The sequence below is a fragment of the Pelmatolapia mariae genome, linkage group LG7, assembly GCF_036321145.2.
Source record: "Pelmatolapia mariae isolate MD_Pm_ZW linkage group LG7, Pm_UMD_F_2, whole genome shotgun sequence".
Classification (NCBI taxonomy): Eukaryota; Metazoa; Chordata; class Actinopteri; order Cichliformes; family Cichlidae; genus Pelmatolapia; species Pelmatolapia mariae.
Window position 1 is genome coordinate 13,318,617 of NC_086233.1, and position 20,386 is coordinate 13,339,002.

Consider the following 20,386-nt stretch of genomic DNA (forward strand, 5'->3'; position numbering starts at 1 on the left):
ATTTGTATGTTATAACTTCAGAGTTTTCCACAGCTTGCAGACAGACCAACAACAGCACAAGCAAAAATAGCCCACATACTGGTCTTGATGCATGCTCAATCATCCAGGTAAGTAAATCTCCAAATCTGTTCCAGATGAACAGAATCAACTTTTGGAGAGCACACATACTGGTTATAACACATATTTTTAGCACTGCCCACATTTAACAAAACAGATGCTCTCTGCAGATAAACAAGGAGTCTGCAGGTTCTGTGGTATGCCGATGCACTACAACTGCTGAACCATTATTTCTCCTTCATAAAAACTCTGTGGGAGTAAATTGGATCTTAAACGGTTATGTTTATGAAGACTTCTGTGAAACTGGAAAATGGAAAGCTCCAGTGCCTGATGTATCTGTGGGGAAACTCACCTGCAGATGTTATCAATGGAGATATCCCGAAGCTGCTCATACATGGAGGGCTGGCTCTTCTTGCTTGAATGGGTGCTGAGTGTTGACTGGGAATGTTCATTGGTCACATGAATCTTTATTTCACTACCACCTTAAACAAAATCATAATCTTGTAAGAACACATTAAACTGGAAGGAACATGGCTGGCTGGCTGGTAGTGGTGGAGCATGAGTTACCTGGGGTGTACTGGCTGTGATATTTGTACAACTTCACCAAAACAGGAGAGGGCACCACCAAGAAGTCTCTCAGGGATGTGGTAACAGAGTGGGCCACCACTGGAAAGCGTTCACACAGACGACCCAAACCCTGAACACAAAAAGTATTTCTAAATGTGCATTTGTAATAATAATATTTGCATTCCTCCCAGGTTTACAGCTATTTACTGTGAAGAAAGCAGGAGAAACATTCCAACAGGACAGCCACACTAGATGTTACTTTAAAGCTTTTCATTTCTGATTTGATACAGTCTGTGATTACCTGAAGCATCAGTGATAACCCAGAAAATCAAGTACCACTAGGTTTCAGAAATTTGTTATCAACACCAAACTACTGATCGTTATGGCTCTAATGTGAGCATCTTAGCCCGATTTCAGCATTGTCAAAATTCTCCTGCTATACCTCAGAAGTATAACCCATACTGATCGGCTTGAACAAAAAAAGAAAAGAAAGAAAGCACTAATCTGTCAAAGAGAAACAAAATCTTAACAGGACACAAAACTTTTCTACTCCTGCTCCCACATCATTTTCTTCCCTCTCTGGTAGTTCTTTACCTGTAAGCAGCAAATGAGGAGGGGCATGTGAGCAATGATGACTTTACTGGATGTCTTTGATTGCAGTTTCTCTGAGAGCTTGGTGCAAAGATTCTCAGCTCCTGGCAAACAAATAAAAAAAGGTTTACGATGAAGATTACTGAGACTGATTACTCACTGTTGGACTGAGATACAGGAAGCAAGACTTACCCTGCTCCTCAGTAACAGCCCACACCATGAGGTCCACACAGGCGGCATTAGCCTGACAGCGCAGTTTGAGTGGGCTCAGTTCACTCTGGAGGTACTCAACATCATGAAGAATCCTTTGCAGCTCTGACTGGCTGCTGCTAAACTGCTCCAGTACAAAGTCATGAACCTCCTTCACATAGTCTGTCTGAAGTTCTGACAGAAAACAAATTATGTTAGTATTATTATTATTATTAGAGAGATATTAGGGAAGGGTTATTGAATAATATAAAAGGCACTTATTGTAACATCCTTTGTTTAAAAAAAACAACTTAATTTTAACAACTCCAAAATCAGCTAAAGCTATCAACAGAACATAAAGAAAAGTCTCCTATTTTCAAAAGCAGCAGTACTTTCATCTAACTCCATTTTGAACCAGAAGATGATGCGGTGAGTCAACGCAACTTGCATCCACTTTTTCTTCACCAAACATGGAAGGGAGACAAAATACAGATACTACTGTGAAAGAATCGATAGGCAACCTTGAGAGCTGAACAAGGAAGCTAATGTGTAAGTTGTAATAACTGCAGTTCCTCTAGGAGGCACTTAAGGCTGTAGTTTATGAGGCCCACACTGGCCCTATGTACTAAGAGTCTTAAACTGGACCTCTTCACTTTGTGTGTATGATTCAGGCAGCTTTTAGAGTATTTTAATCAAAAACTTAGATTGCCAAGTTAGGGTTAGATCACGGTAGATTAAAAAAAAAAATCACAAAATTAAAAGACAATTTTAAAAATAAAAGTTAGAATATTACTGGTTCTCATTCTTGTAATCAGTTACAGCCCTGTTTATCGCCTGTAATTCTGGCACCATATTTTTATTCCTGATCAAAGTGTGCAATTGAGAATGCAGACCACCACTGTTTCTGTAGTTTCTGGTTAACTTTTCTCTTCTTCAAATAAGGACTTTATGAGAAACATAGCACTTTTTAGATACAAATAGCAGAGTCACCTTGGTAATTTACCACTGCCTGAAGATGTTGAACGTATTAGTTAGATTTTGTTAAGGGTAATTATAAAAACTACCTTTAATGAAAGGATCTATTACAGATTTCCTTACCTTTCATATTATAAAGAGTGTCTCTCAGCATTTTAAATATGGCTACATAAAGAGGATCACTGAAGGTTTTGTAGTAGAGATGAAGACCAGGATTCACCTGCAAAGAAAGCAACAGAAATTTACAAATAAAGCGTAACATGAAAAGTAAAGTGAAGAGAAATCTCTGAGTGGACTTGAGAGGCATACCACTTGAAGTTCTGCCAAGGTGTCATCCAGTGATTTTAAAAATGACTCCGAGACAAACTGTTGAACCTGTTCAAAAGAAGTAATACAATGTTCACCTTGCATGCATGTACAAAACCAAACTCTGAGTGTGGTTACTGCTGACCATGTGAAGGAGTTGTCTGAGCATATCTAGAGGGACATGAAACTCTCCAGTGCTGCTTCCAGTGAAAAGAGGGGACACAGAGAAGCTGGAGCTTATGGTGGAGAAGTAGTAGTCAGGGTCCACTGCACTGCCATCAGGGAGGTAAGAACCTTAACATAGAGGGAAGAATAAATTATGTACCGTAAAAATGTCTATTCTGTTTGCGGTAAAAGACAAAACAACTTCTGAAAGCATGAAATACTGCACGCAAAAAGAGGTGTCACCCTGATCTGAAATTACCTTCAAAGTACTGTGCAGAGGGATCAGCGGGTGAGTTGGGTGTCAGACCCGCTCTCTCTGGACTGGCCTGAAAACAAAATTAGGATTTCATTTTTTTTTTTTTTTTTTAAACACATGTTGTTAGTTTTGCCTTCTTGCCTGTTTCATTTTATTACCTGCTGTGACACACTGGACACAGAGGAGCCTTTGCGTTTCAGAGAGTCTCCCTGACAAACTGTGAGCAAGGAGCTTGGTAGGATTGAACGGAAGTCATTGAAGGACCGTCGGCGGACAGTATCGTTATCATCATTTGTGGACAGCAAAGGAGCAACTGGTCGAGGAAACAGCTTGGATAGTAACGGCTCGTCAGTGTTGCTGTATCGGCCAAATGCTCTTGCAACACCAAGCAAGGTGGGCACAGTGTACCTACATAGGTATTCTGTACAAGAAAAAGAATAATACAAGAATACGTACAAGAATACTGTGGATGTTATTTAGCACTGGAATGATCTATAGCAGCACTTAACGGAAGAACGAGGTCTCTGTTGGTACCTTTGTCATGAGCTTCTGGATTTTTGCAGATATCTTGCAGGACCTGCATGATGTCCATAACTGCTTCCAGGATCTGATAACATAATCATTTAAATAATATTTATTAATATTTAAACCATTTTGATTTTTACTCTTCTGAAGCAACAAATAACTTCCAGGAATTGCCAGCACACATGTTAACCAATTGGGGAATATTTTTTTTCTTCCCTAGCGACCAGTGGTTGTCAAATGGTAGCTGACCAGTCTCTAGGCCTGTGTGAATGAGAGCTTAATGTATTTAAAAATCTGAGTACACATGAGATAAACAGCATCTATACCCATGTATATATAGAGTCATTACCACACACCTGCCCTCGTAAGGTTTCATCACATTGGGCGACATCCGACAACAATGTCACAAGACAAAAGCTGAAGTTCTCTGCCACAGGAAGGGTATCTGCAACAAAAATAAAAAATGACTAAACAGCACCTATAAAATGAAAAGAAATGACAGGATAAAGTACATGTAAGACTGTTACCCACCCCTTCCTTTGCGTTCCGAGCTTTCTTCAATCCACTGAACTTTAGGGAGTCCTTTAAGCAGCCCAAGAAGGTAGGGAACAATAGCATCTTTGTGCTGAAATACATGTATTCCAGAGTATAAGAAAATTAACATCCTTAAATTAATACAAGCACAAAAGTACGACAATGAGGAGAGGAAACCAGGTACGATATTTACCTGCAGGTTTGACTCGACTAGAAAAATGCCAAGTGCAATCACAGCATCTCTCCTCCTTTCATCTAGCTGGAAGATTCCTCTGAAGTCCACTGGACACATGCATTGTAGCTTCTGAACCTGTGGGAGGACAATGTGGGTGGATGAAGAGGAGTTGTAAACATTTCTCAACTTTAGGAAGCTATTAAATATAACAATATTTTAAATATAAAGAAATTTCTTGCCTACCGGGTTTAAAACAGGCACTTTGTTGTCCCATTAATGTTAATGATTTTGACTATCTAAATGGGCCTCAGGATTTGAATCCAATTAAAAATCCAGTTGAAAACCTGCCTGTGGCATTAATTAGCCCCATGATTGAGAGTTCAGTGAGGGATTAACCACCATTTAAACAGAGAGCAGGGCCACTACTTCCTGTTTGTTTTCCATGAGAGGAGAGAGGATAATTTAAATGATTAAAGCCCAAGGGGATGTTGTGGAGACTTCACATAAAACATTCCACTAAAAACTATTTGATTTCAAAGCCAAAGACCAAATCAATCATCCTGGTAAGATGACTGATTTGCTTATTGAGACTAAATAATATCTCAATAAGCTTGAGACAAAACACTAATAAATGAAAGAGAGGGAAATAAGTATTCAGCAGGTTATTAGAAACTGCTGCTGTCTTTTTGGCTTAGACACCATTGAAATATTTCATTAAATCTGACTTTTGAAAAATATCAAAGAAAAGATAAGCAGAAATTAGATTAATAGGACATTTCCAGTTTACAAACTGATTCTGAAATCAAACAAAAGAACCACAGGCCATTCTAACATCCACTGAAAGTAACTCAGTAACTCAGACAACAAGCAAGAAGTATAATAATAATTTATTATTCATTACTATTTTTAATCTTCAGAAAGAGTTAAAAATCCCCACTCAAAGATGGCTTTTAAGTAGAGTCCCTCCTCTACAGACACTGTCTCCAATACCAGATGTAGTTCTTGGCTAAAATTCTTTCATCAGAACAATGACTAATAAATAAATTTTGTTTATCAGACAACAAAATCAGACAACCCCTTAAACATCCTACATCTCTAAAGATAATCAATACGATCACATACAGATTTATAGAGCAGGTTACTGCAGACAGAAAAACAGCAAAATAAAGTCCACAAACTGACACACACTTCTTACACAATGACACAATGGGCTGACGGGTTATTATATTACTGCAGCCACGGCTCTTTATCAAGGAGTGTACTTCCTATTTAGTGTTTCTTCCTGTTTCTGATTCTCAGTAAATGTATTTTCTAATCAGTTCAACCTCTGCATTCTTGTAGAATTTTACAATACACTCAGCTGCTTAATCTCTGATCACAAATCCTAACGATTCAACTGAGTAATACTGGCTCATCCAGAAGAGAATTGGCTGTACAATTTAGGTTTCTCAACAACATTCAGTGTCACATTTTCAAGACTGATTCACTGTAATAAAACAATTTCAAATCAGTGTTTGTTAAAATCATGCCATTCAAACAAAACCACTTTTTGCTAGTTGGCATCTGCAGTAGGTTTTGGAACTAGATGGACTCGTGTGAAGTTGACAACCTTAAGGTCATAATTTGTTCCCTCTTTGTGTACCTCTCGCCTTGTTCCTCTTAATTTGAGAGAACAGGGAAGTTGCCCCTCTTTCCTGTCATGAACAGATTAACCTGTTTGAGGACCTTGTTACCCATCAACTACACTAAAAATATCACCACAGATGACAGCTTTATCCTACTCCAAAAGGGGACTCGGAATCGAGCTAGTACTCCTATAGTGAAACTCCACCTTACCATATATTCTGTTACCTTCTGCCAGCAATATTAACACTATATTTGTCAGCTAAAATTTCTGCATGTGACTATGGATTAAAATATTTCTTCAGCCCTCATCACTGAAATGTTTGGGAACAGGATCAGAATTTATTGGTCTCACAGTTTCTTTCCCTGACATAAGACCTGGACACATTGAATACAAGCAGAAGTGAGAAAAACTGAATACACTTGTTGTGTGAGCCATGTTGGATTTGGTAACATTACACAACACTGGACAATGAACTTAAAGTATGCTGACACTGTATTAGAGCAACTGATATGCCCTAGGCATAGCCAAGTCAGAGGGTGTCTTGATTTTTTGTCAACCATTCATTATCACTGTAGTGTACAACAACAAGGAGGTAAATACTACATCATTCATCTAAATCATTCTGTCAAAGTCAAATGCTGGATACATATGCTTTTGTTAACTGAGTGTAAGCAGTTAAAGAGTTTAATTGTTTTACACCCTCAGCCTCTGGACGACCACTTCGGGTGATAAGGTCATGATGGCACGATATAAAATACGCTATTGGAGCTTATTGGAAAGACTAAAGATGTCATTCTAGGTACAGATGCTGAAAATATGCAATAAAACTCTTTCTGAAAGTGCAATTGAAAAAATAACTCATGACATGTCAACAGTTTTAAGCAGATATGAATACAGCTGTCACTATAAATTTTGGCTTTTACAAAACTTTGAAAACCACAAGGCTAAAGCTATGACTACCAATTATTAACCTTTCCCATTAAATACAAGAAAACAAAAAGCCGATAATGATTTGAGCTAAAGTACAATTTTGTCTTGGTCTTAGTTTACTTACTTATTTACAATATGCTTACTGTACTAAACACACACACACACACACACACACACTATTACAACAGCAAATAAGATGTTGCTGACCAACAGTGGCTAATATATAATTTATATCTTGATCTGTGTGTCTATTTTGACGGTAAAGAGTTTAAAAGCAGTCATTTTTTACATAACTCTCTTTGTGTTTTCCTGCCACAAATAAATAACAATACACACTACACAAACAAACAAATACATAAATACATTTAAAAACAAATTCATTTTGAAGTCAGCCAAATAAACAGCTCATTGTAACAGCTCCAAAATATTTAGGTGACTGGACAAATCTTGACTGCGCCATACATATTTTATTTCTTTATACATCGTATAAATTACAGATAAGTAACGCTTTTTAACATATTTTCATAACACTTGTATTTATCCCTCACCTCTCCTGACAACATTGACTACACACGTTGGTCCATTCAAAGAATGTTCGGACCACAATGATTAAAGATCTGGTGGCACCATATTTGGTAATGACCCTCAAACTAAAAGTTTAGAATACTGTATAAATGTATAACTGTACATACAGCGGGTGTTCGACTGAATCAGGACACAAAAAGGGTTTGCTTTCCTGTGCCAACATGTACGGATGAAGAGTAAGGATCTAATTGTTCACATGAGGGGAAAAGTTGGGTTTTTTTAAAGGAAAACTACAGGCTAAAAACAGCTAACGTTAGCCGACATTAGCAAGGTACCAGTGATGCTATGTCGCGCCCCTTAATCCTGAAATAACTCTATAATTTATATATTGACAAAACAGTCATGTTTAGAGTCTATTCTGATTCATAACACAGACCACACTGATAGAAAAGCGGTCTGTGACGGGCCTTACTGTCAAAGACTATTTAGGGTATTAGCTGGTCACCGGTAGGTCGCTAGTCTAACTGAAACGTTACCTTGTCTATCGGTGCCTGCCGGTGAGCTGCCAGCGACCTTGCCAAAGACAGGACAGTGTTGAAATAAAATCCTCTGCTTCCGCCTCCATTGAGAGACATGTTAACTACCCTTGGAAGAACTACAAACACACAAGCATCTTCTTTCAAGCGTCTCTCAACGAGTAGCTAGTGAATACCAATGACTGTCATTGGGCTGTACTGACAGCTACGGCAGGCGTAAGGTCCAAGAAGGGCAAATCGACAATATGCCAACAAATAATCCATCCATGGAATACTGGATTTTTAAGAGAGTTGATTATTTCTGATTGTTTGCATTTGTATTTATTATGAAGCCACATCAGAAGTTTGATAGCCTTAATCTATGGTTCCCAAATGGTATGCCTAGTGGCAAGTCTAAGTGTGCCTAGGGACTTTGTGTCAGCCTTACATTATTGCTGCAATATACATAATGAATGTAAAAGCATTTTATCACATTCTGTCAATGATAGCTAATGTCTGTTTGGTGACTGTTAGCAAAGAAGATAACATTTGTGCACAGAAAACCACAAATAATCACCAGTACTACACACAACAGTAAGTAATCACAAAAAATTAATATAGTACAACACAAATAGCACTATTATTATTAACCCTACACATTTAAAGAATACAATGCTTATTCTGACAAAAAGCAAAAGTTAGGAGAAATTTGGATGATGGATTGAAAGAAAAAAAGACCATACCAACAGTCTGATCCATGTTTATTTCTGAGCATTCATATTAGAATTAAGAAGATCGAAGGCACAATACCAGCTTTTAACTCCTGGGTAATTCATATACTATATATATAATTCATATAATATTCACCTGTTAACAAGAAAACCCCAGAAATATTTAAAAAATCTGTGACAAAGTGTGACGCTCCTGCAGGGTCTGGTTAAACGGGAGGCTGAAAAAGGCAACATGTGGTAAACATTGTGTCTCCTCCACAAAGAGATAAGATAAGCAAACTAATTTAAAGGCATTGCATGTAAACAACCAGACTCCATGTCTAGAACTCCAGTTAATAGCATGGCATTATATTTTCAAGCAGCAGTTGGCACATTGGGTCATCAGTTGATTAAAAAAGAAAAGGCAACTAATATTACACAGTTAAGAATAAAAAAAACTGCATTAAAAGTTAATGAGAAAGGAATAAGATGGAAGGCACTAATAACACCATTTCTCAATGCATGAAAAAAAAAACCTAACAGTTCGAAGGATAATAGAAGACATGAACTTATTAGACACTGACTGGAACAGAGCAGTGTGTGTAAATTATTCTAGTCTTTAGTGACAACATTAAATAATCATTCTTATTCGCAAAACACCACAAAATGAATTATACGTAGGCACTTTTAGTGACATTAGTAAGTTAACTGATTTAAAACATCTCTGCAACTTAATAGTGAACCCTATTTACCCACAAACACTTTCTTTATGGAAATGTGCATTTCTAAATAATGTGAACATGTGTATTATCATTTAAAGAAATGCTGCATCTTCCACAACTGGTTACTCTGTAATCTTGACTTCAGCCATGCAGTTCTTAATGTACCTGCAGCTTTTGGAGCATTTCACATCCTCACAATGGTTTCTAACCTCTCTGACAACTTGCATATAAAAGGGGTTTAAATTTTTGATTCAATGAATTTGAGTCAACTCCCCATAATTTTTTTAACCTATAGTTTAAATATTACATTAGGTAAGTAACTGGTTTGTCTTTGATTCAGTACGTAAAAACTTTAGTTCCTTGTTTGTGTTGAGAGCGCTCTCAGTTCTCTGATTGAGCAGGATGAAATAATGTTCTGTGGAATTTTTAAAAAAGAGCATCCGTAAGCAGTGATTCTGCTAGATAATAGTTCCAACTACTGATTGCTGTGCTATAAATAAATCAAGAACATACCAATCCCTTTCTTTCTTTCTTTCTTTCTGAAAAATCACTTGGAGGTAGATATTTGAACCTAGAAACAGGATTTAAGGAGATTGGCCTGTCATGACAGTCCTGCTTATTTAGCACCACTTGATTTCAGTCCGTCTTCCAAACCAAGTTCAGGAGCTTCACAACTTCCTCGTAGATAATGAAGACTATTGCGACATCCATACACACCCGACCCAGCCGAGGCACAGTACCTTTGTAGAACCTAATGAAGAAACAGACAGTGAATGTTACATTAGGCAACCATGATATCAGAGTTTCACAATACTACAGGGTCAATAAAAAATAATTTTAAAAAGTTAGTGGCAATAACGCTATAAGCCACATTTAGTCATTTCTGACCAAAAATATCTATATGAAGCTGTAGATCATAGGTGACAGAACCTATAAGTATAAATTCAGCTTAACTAAAGTTTTAAATATTTAAATTTATAATAATATGTTGCTACTCTGCAGTAAATTATTTTTATTTTTGTACTTTGTATATTCATTTATTCATTCCCTAGCTTTTGTTATATTTATGAAATTACAGAACTGTAATGAACTGTAACGAAGTAATGACAATGTAAGGCACTTGCAATTATACAATGCTTTTCTAGTCCTACTAACCACTCAAAGCACATCAGACTATAAGTCACATTTAACCATACAATAGTTTATTCAATATACTTTGCACACTTCATCTACCTCACACCCAATATACAGCCACAAGTTAACCTAACATGGGCGCTGTTAAACTGTAGGAGGAAGCCAGAGCTATATTTTTATTATATATATTTTTTTACACCTGATGATGTCACCCTAAATGAATTTGTCTCTCCTGGGGATCTTTTGCTTGTTAGACAAATGTGTAAACTGCTACATTATTGAGCCACTACGGAGAAGGCTGGAGTACAGAGGAGAAACCCCCACAGGCACAACAGAGTGAACATGCAGACTCGACCCAGAAAGAGCCCAACCAGTGTTTGAACCGGTCCCGTGACGTTACAGTGCTAACAACTCCACTACTGTGCTGCTGACTACTTTTTTAAAGAACAGTTATGAAGTGGAGGATAAAATATCAATTAGCAGCTGTAGACCTAGTCTGAAACAGAACACCTATAAAGCTATACAGACGAGCCATACAGAGTTTCCCTGTGAATCAAACTAAAGCAACTTTGACATTAAAGATAACACAACACCTTGAAAAAACGGTCAAAAAAATGGTCAAAATGAAGATAAGTGAGTTTTCAGTTTGTGTTCCTCCAGTTATCCAAATCTTGCATGATTCCTCCTGCGTTGTATCTGTCTTATCTTATTTTTATCTGTCTTATTTTATTTTATTTTTTAATTTGTGAAGCACTTTGATCAAAACTGTTGTTTTTAAATGTGCTATATAAATAAATTTTGATTTGATTTGATTTGATTCTGATTCTGAATTGTCTGTAGATGTGCCTGTGAGCTTAAATACACCTGTGTTTTTATTATCCCTCCAATGAACAGGCTTAATCTCAGTCTATAGTATAAAGTGGGTTAATGGATAGATGGATAAGTCACCACACACATAGGATTCCCTTCCTGAAACATCCTCTAAGGGATGTATGTGTCCTGCCAGGCTTGAACCAGGTATGTTAGGCAGATGTATAAACCACTACACTATGCAGTCACTAACTAAATGACATGATGTTCTCACCAATATAAATGTGGTAACTGACAGTTTAACAGTTCAAACAAGGCCAGCTCCAACAGTGAGAATAAATAGATATATATTTAAAACCTTTAAATCATTTTTTTCCCAGAAACTATATCAACCAGGCACATGAACTTACGCCAGTGGTCCCTCATGCTTCAGGATCTTGACCGCACAGTCTACTGTGCTTTTGTACTTGTGCGCTTCAAGGCCCTGTTGGAAAATATGCATATATACATGTTAGTTGGAAAGCTAAGGGATAAACTAGGAAAACTGGAAATATGTTAAGGCACTAACCTGCATTCTGGTCTTAATGACATCCAGGGGAGTGTTTCCGAAGACACTGGCAGCCCCGGCAATAGCTCCAAACAGTCCAGTTATCAAAGGGTTAATGGCTTTGTTGGGGTCATCACCTAGGCGTCAGAAAAAAAAAAGAAACAAAAAAGTTTTGTTTGTTTTTTTACTGCATTTTTATTTACATCAAGTGGTTGCAACGATGTATTGACTCCCTTACCTTTGTACCAGTTTCTTAGTGAAGTCATGACATAGAAGCGGATGGCCTGGTTTGAGCCTTGTTTTAGGACAGTGGCTGTTAACCCTTGATAAGTCCCCTTTAGTCCTAAAAGTGCAACAGTAAAATCATCACTTTTTCATGACAACCTTCATTACAGCTTTCATATTTATCACCTAAAATGAATTCATGAACTTCTCAGAAGTCATAAGGAGGATAATTATCTAAATAACACATGTGGATAAATGGTAGGAACAACAGGTGGCAGTATAATGCAACTGAAGCCCTTCTTACCTTGGGATCTAATAATCTCCCTCACCCCATGGAAAAATCCCCTGTACTTTGGATTTGCTGATGTCTGATCATGGATGAATTTGACCTGCAAGGACAAAGCTGAATTAACTGTGTAAAGTGACTGCAGTATCCCATAACTTTAATTTTCCAATTGTGTTCGCACCAGGGATATTAGTTTTGTGTTTTTATTGTGTTTATATTTTTTATTTTGATGCCTGAAGTTTTTAACCGTATAAAAGGTTTATGTTTGATTCCGTTTTAGTTTATTAGTTTCCATTTTAGTATATGAATTAGATGTTAGATTGACTAGAAGTGCTATAATACAACAATACATGCACATCTTACTTCACCCTAACTAATTCTTACTGTATTTCGCTGTGCTGTACTTCAGATCAATATAAATGAGAACCATGGGAAAAAAAATGGTGTCATTCCAAAAATTTAACATATAACCTATAAAATCAAATTTATTGCATTTTATGTTTACTCTCTGGGGAGATGATTCAGTGTGAAAGCTTTCATTCTACCTGTTAATGCTTTCAGTGGAATCTTAACCAGAGGAAAATGATCCAATTTAGAGTTCAGCTGTGGGTTCGACAGCCTGTTTACTGAAAATTTAATACATGTAGCAAGTTATGGTACGAAATGGAAAATGCACCTATGATTAACATTACCATTATGCACCACTGTCAGTTTTGTCGATGTTTTTTGTGAATGCACCACTCTGAACCCTTGGTCCAGTGTATTTATTGCTAATAAAGCTAATTAAGGGAGAACTGAAGCACTTTTTCTCAGCATTTAGAGAAATCAGCTAGCCTTTCTTGTGGCTGCCACACAGGTATTTCTGGGTCATTTCACTTAGTTTGGAACCTGTCTAAAGAAACTTTATCAATGTTAGGCTGACAAATGTACCTACCCTGGCAAAGGCTAAAACTAAGAACATTTCCTCTATATTGTTATTTTATGTTACTGTAATACCATGCCAAGATTCATATACCACACAAGTAAGTTTACTTACTCCACTAAAAGCTACCTTTGGCTCCTCCCTTATTCACAAAGGACTGAACCAATGGGTTGTTCCATTTATTTGATTTGATTTGATTTGATAGAAACACCAGATATCCTTCCTGATGTAAGCCCAGAGAGAATTGTATCTCCACCACACGTAATAAAAAAATATTTGAATTGAAAGACACAACATGATGTGTTTAATTTATTTTTTTACCTTAATTGTTTCCATAGGACAGACTACAACCACAGCCTCTGCCACTCCAGCTCCAAGGCCACAGAAAAATCCTCGCTTGCTGTCTAGTTTGCCGCTCTCATCACGCATCTTATTACTGAGGAACTCAAACATCCCAAATCTGTAGAAGTGAGAGAATTTTTTTAAACAAACTCAGAGATACATTTCATCTCACTTAGAAGCCATTAATAGTAACAACTTTCGGGCTTTCCTATTGTGAATTGCACTAACTAATGAATTAACATTTGGCCTTTCTTACTACAACCATGGCCTGTACTAGGAAACTCCTGAAGAAGCTTCAGGAGAAGATAGATTAGGTCTGGATGAGAAAAATCCTGGCAAATCATCAATCATTATTCACAAGTGACAATCAAAACTAAGAACGAATAAAAAAAATAAGCAATTACCTTTATTTACTCATATTGCTATAAATTTTAAATCAACTGATCAAATATTCAGTTAATCATAAAGCAAATACAAATCAATGACAAATCTTTCCATAATATCGTGTGATATCTACAGTTTGCTTCAAAATTAGAAACATTTTTATTTTGAGTTTTGATGGCATGATGTTATTCCTACACTGTAAAACAAAGTGAAAAACCCTTTAAAAAAATCCTGAAGTTAAGTTAAGAAAAAAAGTTGCTGTAAAGTTAATAGATGACTGTGCACATTCCAAAACATGTTTAGTGTGCTCATTTGCTTTTGGTTTGTGGCGCTGCAGTACCTGACAGCTGCTTTAGGTATAGAGCCATAGACCAGCGAGCTTAGACCTCTGTAAAGACCCCTCACACCATGACTTTTCACTGTCTGCTTCACACAGTCAACTGCAGAGGGAAGGAAACAGGATAAATGACAAGAGAAAAAGCAAAAGGAAGCAGCTTTTAAAAAGAAATTTACTTTGATCCACTGGTATCAAAGATCAGTTGTGCATATGCACAGTTATAAAAAAAAAAACTCTAATACTGTTAACAGATAAGACTGAATTTGATGGAAACAACAAACAGTCCTTTGTACCGAGGTTTGAACTGTGTACTGAGTTTCAGTACGCAAGCACGATTTGTGCCAAAGTTCATGAGCAAAGATCAATTTACTACACAAACACTATTTGCTAATGTCTGCGCACTCACAATGCTTGTTATTCCAGGTGTGTAAGTCAGGAGAGCTGTGCAAACAGCCCAAAAGATTGCGACAACTTCAAATCAACATAAATGATTAAACAATTAATGATTAACACCCAGTACAGCTGATCCTTAATCATTTCAAGTAGCCATTAAACAAATACGTTTTTACATCATTGGAAATTCTGCATTGAGCTGAGTCGTGGTATCTTCATGCAAACAACTTTAAATGTGTTTATTACAGTGTTGGTGTTATTTGCTTGTTCTGGTTTTTCATTTTCAAACGCATTTTCTGTATTGTCTACTGTATGCGTCGAGTAATAATTTAAAGATGATGTTTTGTTGTGTTTTTTCTCACCCATCTGAGCCATTATAAGGACCAGTCCAGAATGCCCATTATCATTGTTTTGTCAATGAGTTGAACTTTTATCTATTATTATGCCATGTTTAACATCCTTTTCAGCTATTTAGATCAGCATGTGCAGCTTTGATTCTCCTCCAGATCCAACAGGAGGGAGTCAACTGCCATAAGTACAAAGCCTGATTACTAGGGGGTCAACTGTCTTGTGAAACTGGCAGAGCAAAGTTCAAAGGACAGAAACGGTAACTTGGCCCACCTCCTCCACGTTGTCTGCTTGTAAGGGTCGCCCACAGTCATTCAGATCTAGATTAGCCACCTAACGTCAATACTTGCGCATACATAGCTCCTAACCTGACCTGAGAATTGCAATTTTGTATTTTAATAAGTAAAGAAATCCTGAAAGTATTATTCATTCAGATTTTTTCCTTCAACAGTATCTATCATTTCTGTTTAAATAATTAATCCTTGAGAATAGATGGAGAGATTCAGAAAGATTTCTATGGTAGTTAGATAAGAAGACTGATACCAGTTTTATCTCTGTGAAGTTACAGATACTCTGCTAAACTGACATCCAAATTACCGATGCTCTGAAGCCACTATAACAACACATAAGTTCTATTAAAAATGTTAACTCTACATCAGCACTGTACTTTATGTAATATAAAGTACTGAAGCATCATAAGGTATGGTAAATATGTTTTTTTTTTTAAATTGTGATATCATCAAAAGTGCTAGAACTAAATAAAAAAAAGAAAAAGACAACATTAAACAAGGACTCACCAATGCCTTTGTATTTAGGAGGATTGGCCTTTTCATCTAGCTGCAGTTGTGTTTTAACATATTCTGTTGGGAAGGTGATGCAGATCTCTATGCCTCCTGCAATCCCACCTAAAGAACGGGCAAGGAGGAGGGGGAAAAAAGAACATGCTGGTTTCAAAAGAGTCAAAACGAGCTATTTAAAAGACTAAAAGATTTATTTTTGTAGCTCACACAAAATAAAATGCAATAAATTAAAAAAAATCAAATAAATAAAATACACACAAGATGCAAGCCATGTGACCATTTAAAAGAAGCTCAAAGGAATACAGATAAAAACCTTGGTGTGGTTAGATGTGAAGGATATCTGATACGGTTTGTAGAATAAAAGCAAGTGTGAAAAGAAAAGTCGCTTTCAAAAATGTTAGTGAGGTGCACATTAGCATTCACCACATCTACACCGCACCGTTTCACGGATGCCTGCTATACAGTTTTTCATGTACAAGTGCAGACTAGCTCCACCTTAAAAGCCTGGTTGCTACAGATCTGCAGTTGAACAGCTAACAAGCATCCTGCAGCTGATTGGCTCAGCTGTTTTTTCAGTTGTTTTCTGACTACAGATACTCCCCTTGGCCCATCTCCAACTCAAGGGGGTGTGTAGTCTCCATACACATTAATGTGCAGCAGGATGGATTCAGCAAGGTGACAGCGGCCCAGTTCCTCGACTACCCAGAAGGGACAAGTTTGAATTACAAGTAGTAAACTGTCAAAGCATTAAGAATTGTAAAAAGTGGGGTAAAACAGGGGAAAAGCTAGACAAAATATAGGTTTTTTGGCCAGTGTGCTTCTGGGTTCAATGAAGGCCTTGTGTTGAGAGTATCTGGCAATAACGGGGAAAACTAAGAACTCAGTGGATGAAAATAAAGGCTTTAATGTGCTTTTTCACTCATATTTGCTTTTGGATTCATTCACAATACAAAGTTCAGTTCTGTGTTGTTTTTTAACATGCATTCTTTCAAACAAATGTCATGCAGAAAAATCCAACACAGCAATGGTTCTAGCTCACACGCAAACAAGCAAGCGGGGCTGTTTGTGAAAAAAAAACAACCCCTTATTACAGTCTGACTAACCACTGTCTTCACAACAACATCAAACATGGTAGCATTTTGGCTACCAGCTCATTACATAAACGGTGCCATTTATGACACACCCAGGCATAATTCTGTCTAAACAGAAAAAAACAAAACAAAAAAAACAGTCCACATCAAGACGCAGCTGAGTAGTACCTGCAGCTCGTTCCCCATATTGAAGCTGGAAAAAGATACAGAACTGGTTTATTAAGTCCAGCATGTACAGACATACCGAGCAGGAATTCTGAAACTACTTTTTCCTTTTTAAAATTACTTGCAACAATAACAAAAATGATTTCTATAAAGAGAAGGCACGTGGTTCCTTAGGCAACATTAAAACAGCAATATTTAGTAGTATCTTTTGCAAATGTTACAGTAGGAAGGAATGTAAAACAGACCCAAGATATTACCGGTGTAAAAGGTTATTAACATTATGACCTGTACTTTTTCAGAAAGAAAAAAAAAATCATACATAAGTATTTAATTTACATTTACTTTTTTTTTTTTTACTTTATACTAGCAGGATAAGAGTGCATATTGTGCCAGTAAGCTTATGAGGTAATAGCAGCATATAGTAATTCTAATATCTTTGAACAAGCCAGGCTAACTGCTTCATCTCAATGCTGTGTTAACCAGTGAGTGACATAAAAGTGGCCATGTACATCTTTTACATAGTCTGTGACATCACATGGTGTGTGGATAATCTCCCATTCACACTTGCCAAACACTATCCAAGTGAATAAGAACTTCAACTTTCACATGAAAGCTATATGAAAGCTGTATGTTTGGAAAAATGCAGTGAGTCAAACTGTCAAACTACACCTTTAAAAAGAAGAAGAAGAAAAAAGGCCTCATTAAAAAGAAAAGAACAGAAAAAAAAGTAGAAGATGGCATTTCAGTGCCAACAGAAAAATGGGATTTCTTGGCAAAAATGCCTCAACAATAAGCTCCATCTATGTACATCACATATATACTGGGTTATTAATAGTGTGTTTTACAGTACTTTTGATACAGCCAGATTATTCCCATTATACACAAAGTTGGATATATAAAGTCCTCTTCTAGTGTGCTTCTAGTCAACAAGTGGTCATTTCTGCCAGGATTCAATGAGAGAGAGCAGGAGCAGGGGAACCATATTTGTGGCTGGCATGTTGGTGAATGCATGCAAAGGGTGAGAGAGCAATGTGCTTTGTCACTGTGGCTCATTATAGGGAACATGGAGAGCTGGGCCTTTGAGGACACCATACACAGCCAGCACATCAGCAGAAAACACCCACTGAACTGCTGACTGTGACACAGAGAAAAATCACACGGACATGTCCGGCTTTATCTTTGAACTTTTATAACAAGTTTCACAAAAATGGATTAAAGCTGGACCTAAAAGCAAAGTTCAACAGAAAGCTCCACTTGAAATTTATAATCTAGGACCAAGCTTAATTCATGTCTGGCATACAACCAGATCCTAATGTTAAAAAATAAGCTTAGTAAAACTGGAGCATGTGTGTGCATGCTAACAATGTTGCAATGTTGACTGTCCTGTAGTACACACTGAGCTGTGCAAAATATGTGTATGTCACTGACTGACCAGTGAAACCTGCAGGACACCAGAGTTCATTTCATCAGCTGTCTGAATGCTAGAGTCTACAAGTCCCAGATCATACCAGCTCCTCTGGCCCCAAGCTGAGGAGCAGGGTTTGTCACAGCAGGCTGCTGTGCTCTGTGCAGGCAGGTAAGTATTTTGTACCACAGCAGACTCACATGGACCTTCTGTTCATGTCTTAGAGGCCATAATTATTCCTCTGTTTAGAAATACTTTAAATTTTGTTCTTACCACATCAGAGTTTGCTTGCTGTAATTATTGCTCCTATTCAGACTGAATCCTGGTTTAATGTTGAACTCTGACATTATTTTTTTAAGACACTTGAAAACTTCAGATATGTTTATCTACCCGCTATCTCCTGATTATGGTGTTCACAGATAAGCCTGCTCCAGTCGACTATAAAGGGTGGACTGCTAACTTCTCAAAATAACCATGCTGTACTTGTACAACAGTATAATACTTAGCAAAATAGTAAGACGTGTGCAAAACCCCCTTTCCTGGACCCTGGGTCATAAAGAGGCAGACTTATTTTAAGTTTATCATTTACCAAATTGGTAAATGTTTTGGCTGAACAGACCAAATCTACCAAATGTCAGGTTTTCTACAACAAAAAGAGAAACAAGCAAACACTTTAGCCTGAAAAGATAAAAAGAAGATAATAATAGTGATAACCATAACACAGAGGCTGAGCAGCAGATGTTTGCCGGAGACACTAGGAAGTGATTACTGCCATACTCTGATCCCACCTGCAATTAAAGGCTCACTGTTGAAACTTCGAAACAAGTTGCAGGGCGGCCTCTGCTCAGTCCCACATCAACTTTCTTACCTGCCAAAATGGCCTTGCCGGGATGGGTAAGTTTGGCTTTCCCCGCCGGAGCTGCAGCAGCCAAACACTGGGGTCTGTGAAACGGGCTGACAAATGTGTTTTGTCCAGACATGACTGTGGTACCCCGGCCTAACTTTCTTTTTGAAGTCAATCCGGACCTCCTCTATCGCCGCAAACCCAGCCAGCTGTGAGTCCTGGTGCAGTCTGGGTGTTGAGTGCAGCGGCGGCGGAAAAAATAAAAAGGCGAGCAGGCGGTGCTGAACATTGGACTTTTGATGCTGGCTAAGAGTGCATGTCTGTGTACTTTTGACAGGGAACTTCCCTCCGTGCCATACAGAGGTTGGCAGCGTCGACTCAGTATTTATTCAGGGCGGGGCAGGACGTGTCACTTTCCCCCCCAATACCGCAAAACGCCATGTTTGTCACAAACATTTAAGGAGGACCGGCCTCATTAAGCGACCTATTTGACACGCCTCTAGAGGGCGCCGTTTCTCTTCTTTTCATTCTTCTGTGCGGCGATTAACCTCGTACAATTGGACTTATTTCCGCCACCTGCTGGGCTGGAGTGAGTGTACGGTACAGAACTTTATTCTGCAATATTGCAAAAACAGTTTGTACAAGTTCTAATGAACTTTAAAGTCAATATTTCATACGACTACCTTTATTCTTAACACGGGCCGAACTTTCTTATTCCTTGTTTCCCTTCGTCAAGACAGTCACCTTGCCACTGAGACCATTTCTGATGAGGATTCAGGAACAGCATATGGATAAACTATAGGGTTAGATTCACCTCTTAGTTCCTGTGTCCTGTGCAAATCTTTTTCCTTTTTCAGATTACTTTGAAAATCTGCTGTTGATTTTTTTAAATGGTTCCTAAGTGACTTAACAAACAAACAAACAAAACGTGTCTGAAAACGGTAAGGTACAAGGACTTGACTGAAAATGACAAGCAGCCAGTGT

The 20,386-nt window shown here is 37.6% G+C and overlaps 2 protein-coding genes across 3 annotated transcripts in view; both read right to left on the bottom strand.

Moving 5' to 3' along the window:
* pi4kaa (phosphatidylinositol 4-kinase, catalytic, alpha a) overlaps positions 1–8,157 on the bottom strand; it is a 35,500-nt gene extending 27,343 nt beyond the window's left edge. For both annotated transcript variants that reach the window (XM_063477981.1, XM_063477980.1), the window contains exons 1-14: positions 7,959–8,157; positions 4,359–4,475; positions 4,163–4,256; positions 3,988–4,076; positions 3,641–3,713; positions 3,265–3,527; positions 3,110–3,176; positions 2,831–2,979; positions 2,689–2,754; positions 2,503–2,599; positions 1,408–1,599; positions 1,219–1,319; positions 625–754; positions 410–539 (exon numbers count right to left, since the gene is read on the bottom strand). In XM_063477981.1, the coding sequence (XP_063334051.1) occupies positions 410–539; positions 625–754; positions 1,219–1,319; positions 1,408–1,599; positions 2,503–2,599; positions 2,689–2,754; positions 2,831–2,979; positions 3,110–3,176; positions 3,265–3,527; positions 3,641–3,713; positions 3,988–4,076; positions 4,163–4,256; positions 4,359–4,475; positions 7,959–8,057 (1,667 nt within the window). In that variant the 5' untranslated portion in view covers positions 8,058–8,157. The remainder of the gene's footprint in view (positions 1–409; positions 540–624; positions 755–1,218; positions 1,320–1,407; positions 1,600–2,502; positions 2,600–2,688; positions 2,755–2,830; positions 2,980–3,109; positions 3,177–3,264; positions 3,528–3,640; positions 3,714–3,987; positions 4,077–4,162; positions 4,257–4,358; positions 4,476–7,958) is intronic.
* Positions 8,158–8,643: 486 nt separating this feature from the next.
* Positions 8,644–19,789, bottom strand: slc25a1b (slc25a1 solute carrier family 25 member 1b). The gene is made up of 9 exons (XM_063480543.1): positions 19,427–19,789; positions 15,895–16,002; positions 14,360–14,459; positions 13,615–13,753; positions 12,390–12,474; positions 12,099–12,203; positions 11,882–11,997; positions 11,724–11,797; positions 8,644–10,120 (listed from the first exon to the last, which is right to left on the bottom strand). Exons 1-9 carry the CDS (start codon positions 19,536–19,538, stop codon positions 10,006–10,008), a joined length of 954 nt encoding a protein of 317 aa, XP_063336613.1. The 5' UTR covers positions 19,539–19,789; the 3' UTR covers positions 8,644–10,005.
* Positions 19,790–20,386: the final 597 nt, after the last annotated feature.

Coding starts and splice junctions, on each gene's coding strand:
- slc25a1b (XM_063480543.1), bottom strand. CDS start 19,538: ATGTCTGGACAAAACACATTTGTCAGCCCGTTTCACAGACCCCAGTGT. Junction 14,460..15,894: donor TCCTAAATACAAAGGCATTG/GTGAGTCCTTGT, acceptor TTCCCTCTGCAG/TTGACTGTGTGAAGCAGACA. Junction 10,121..11,723: donor AAGCATGAGGGACCACTGGC/GTAAGTTCATGT, acceptor TTTCTTCATTAG/GTTCTACAAAGGTACTGTGC.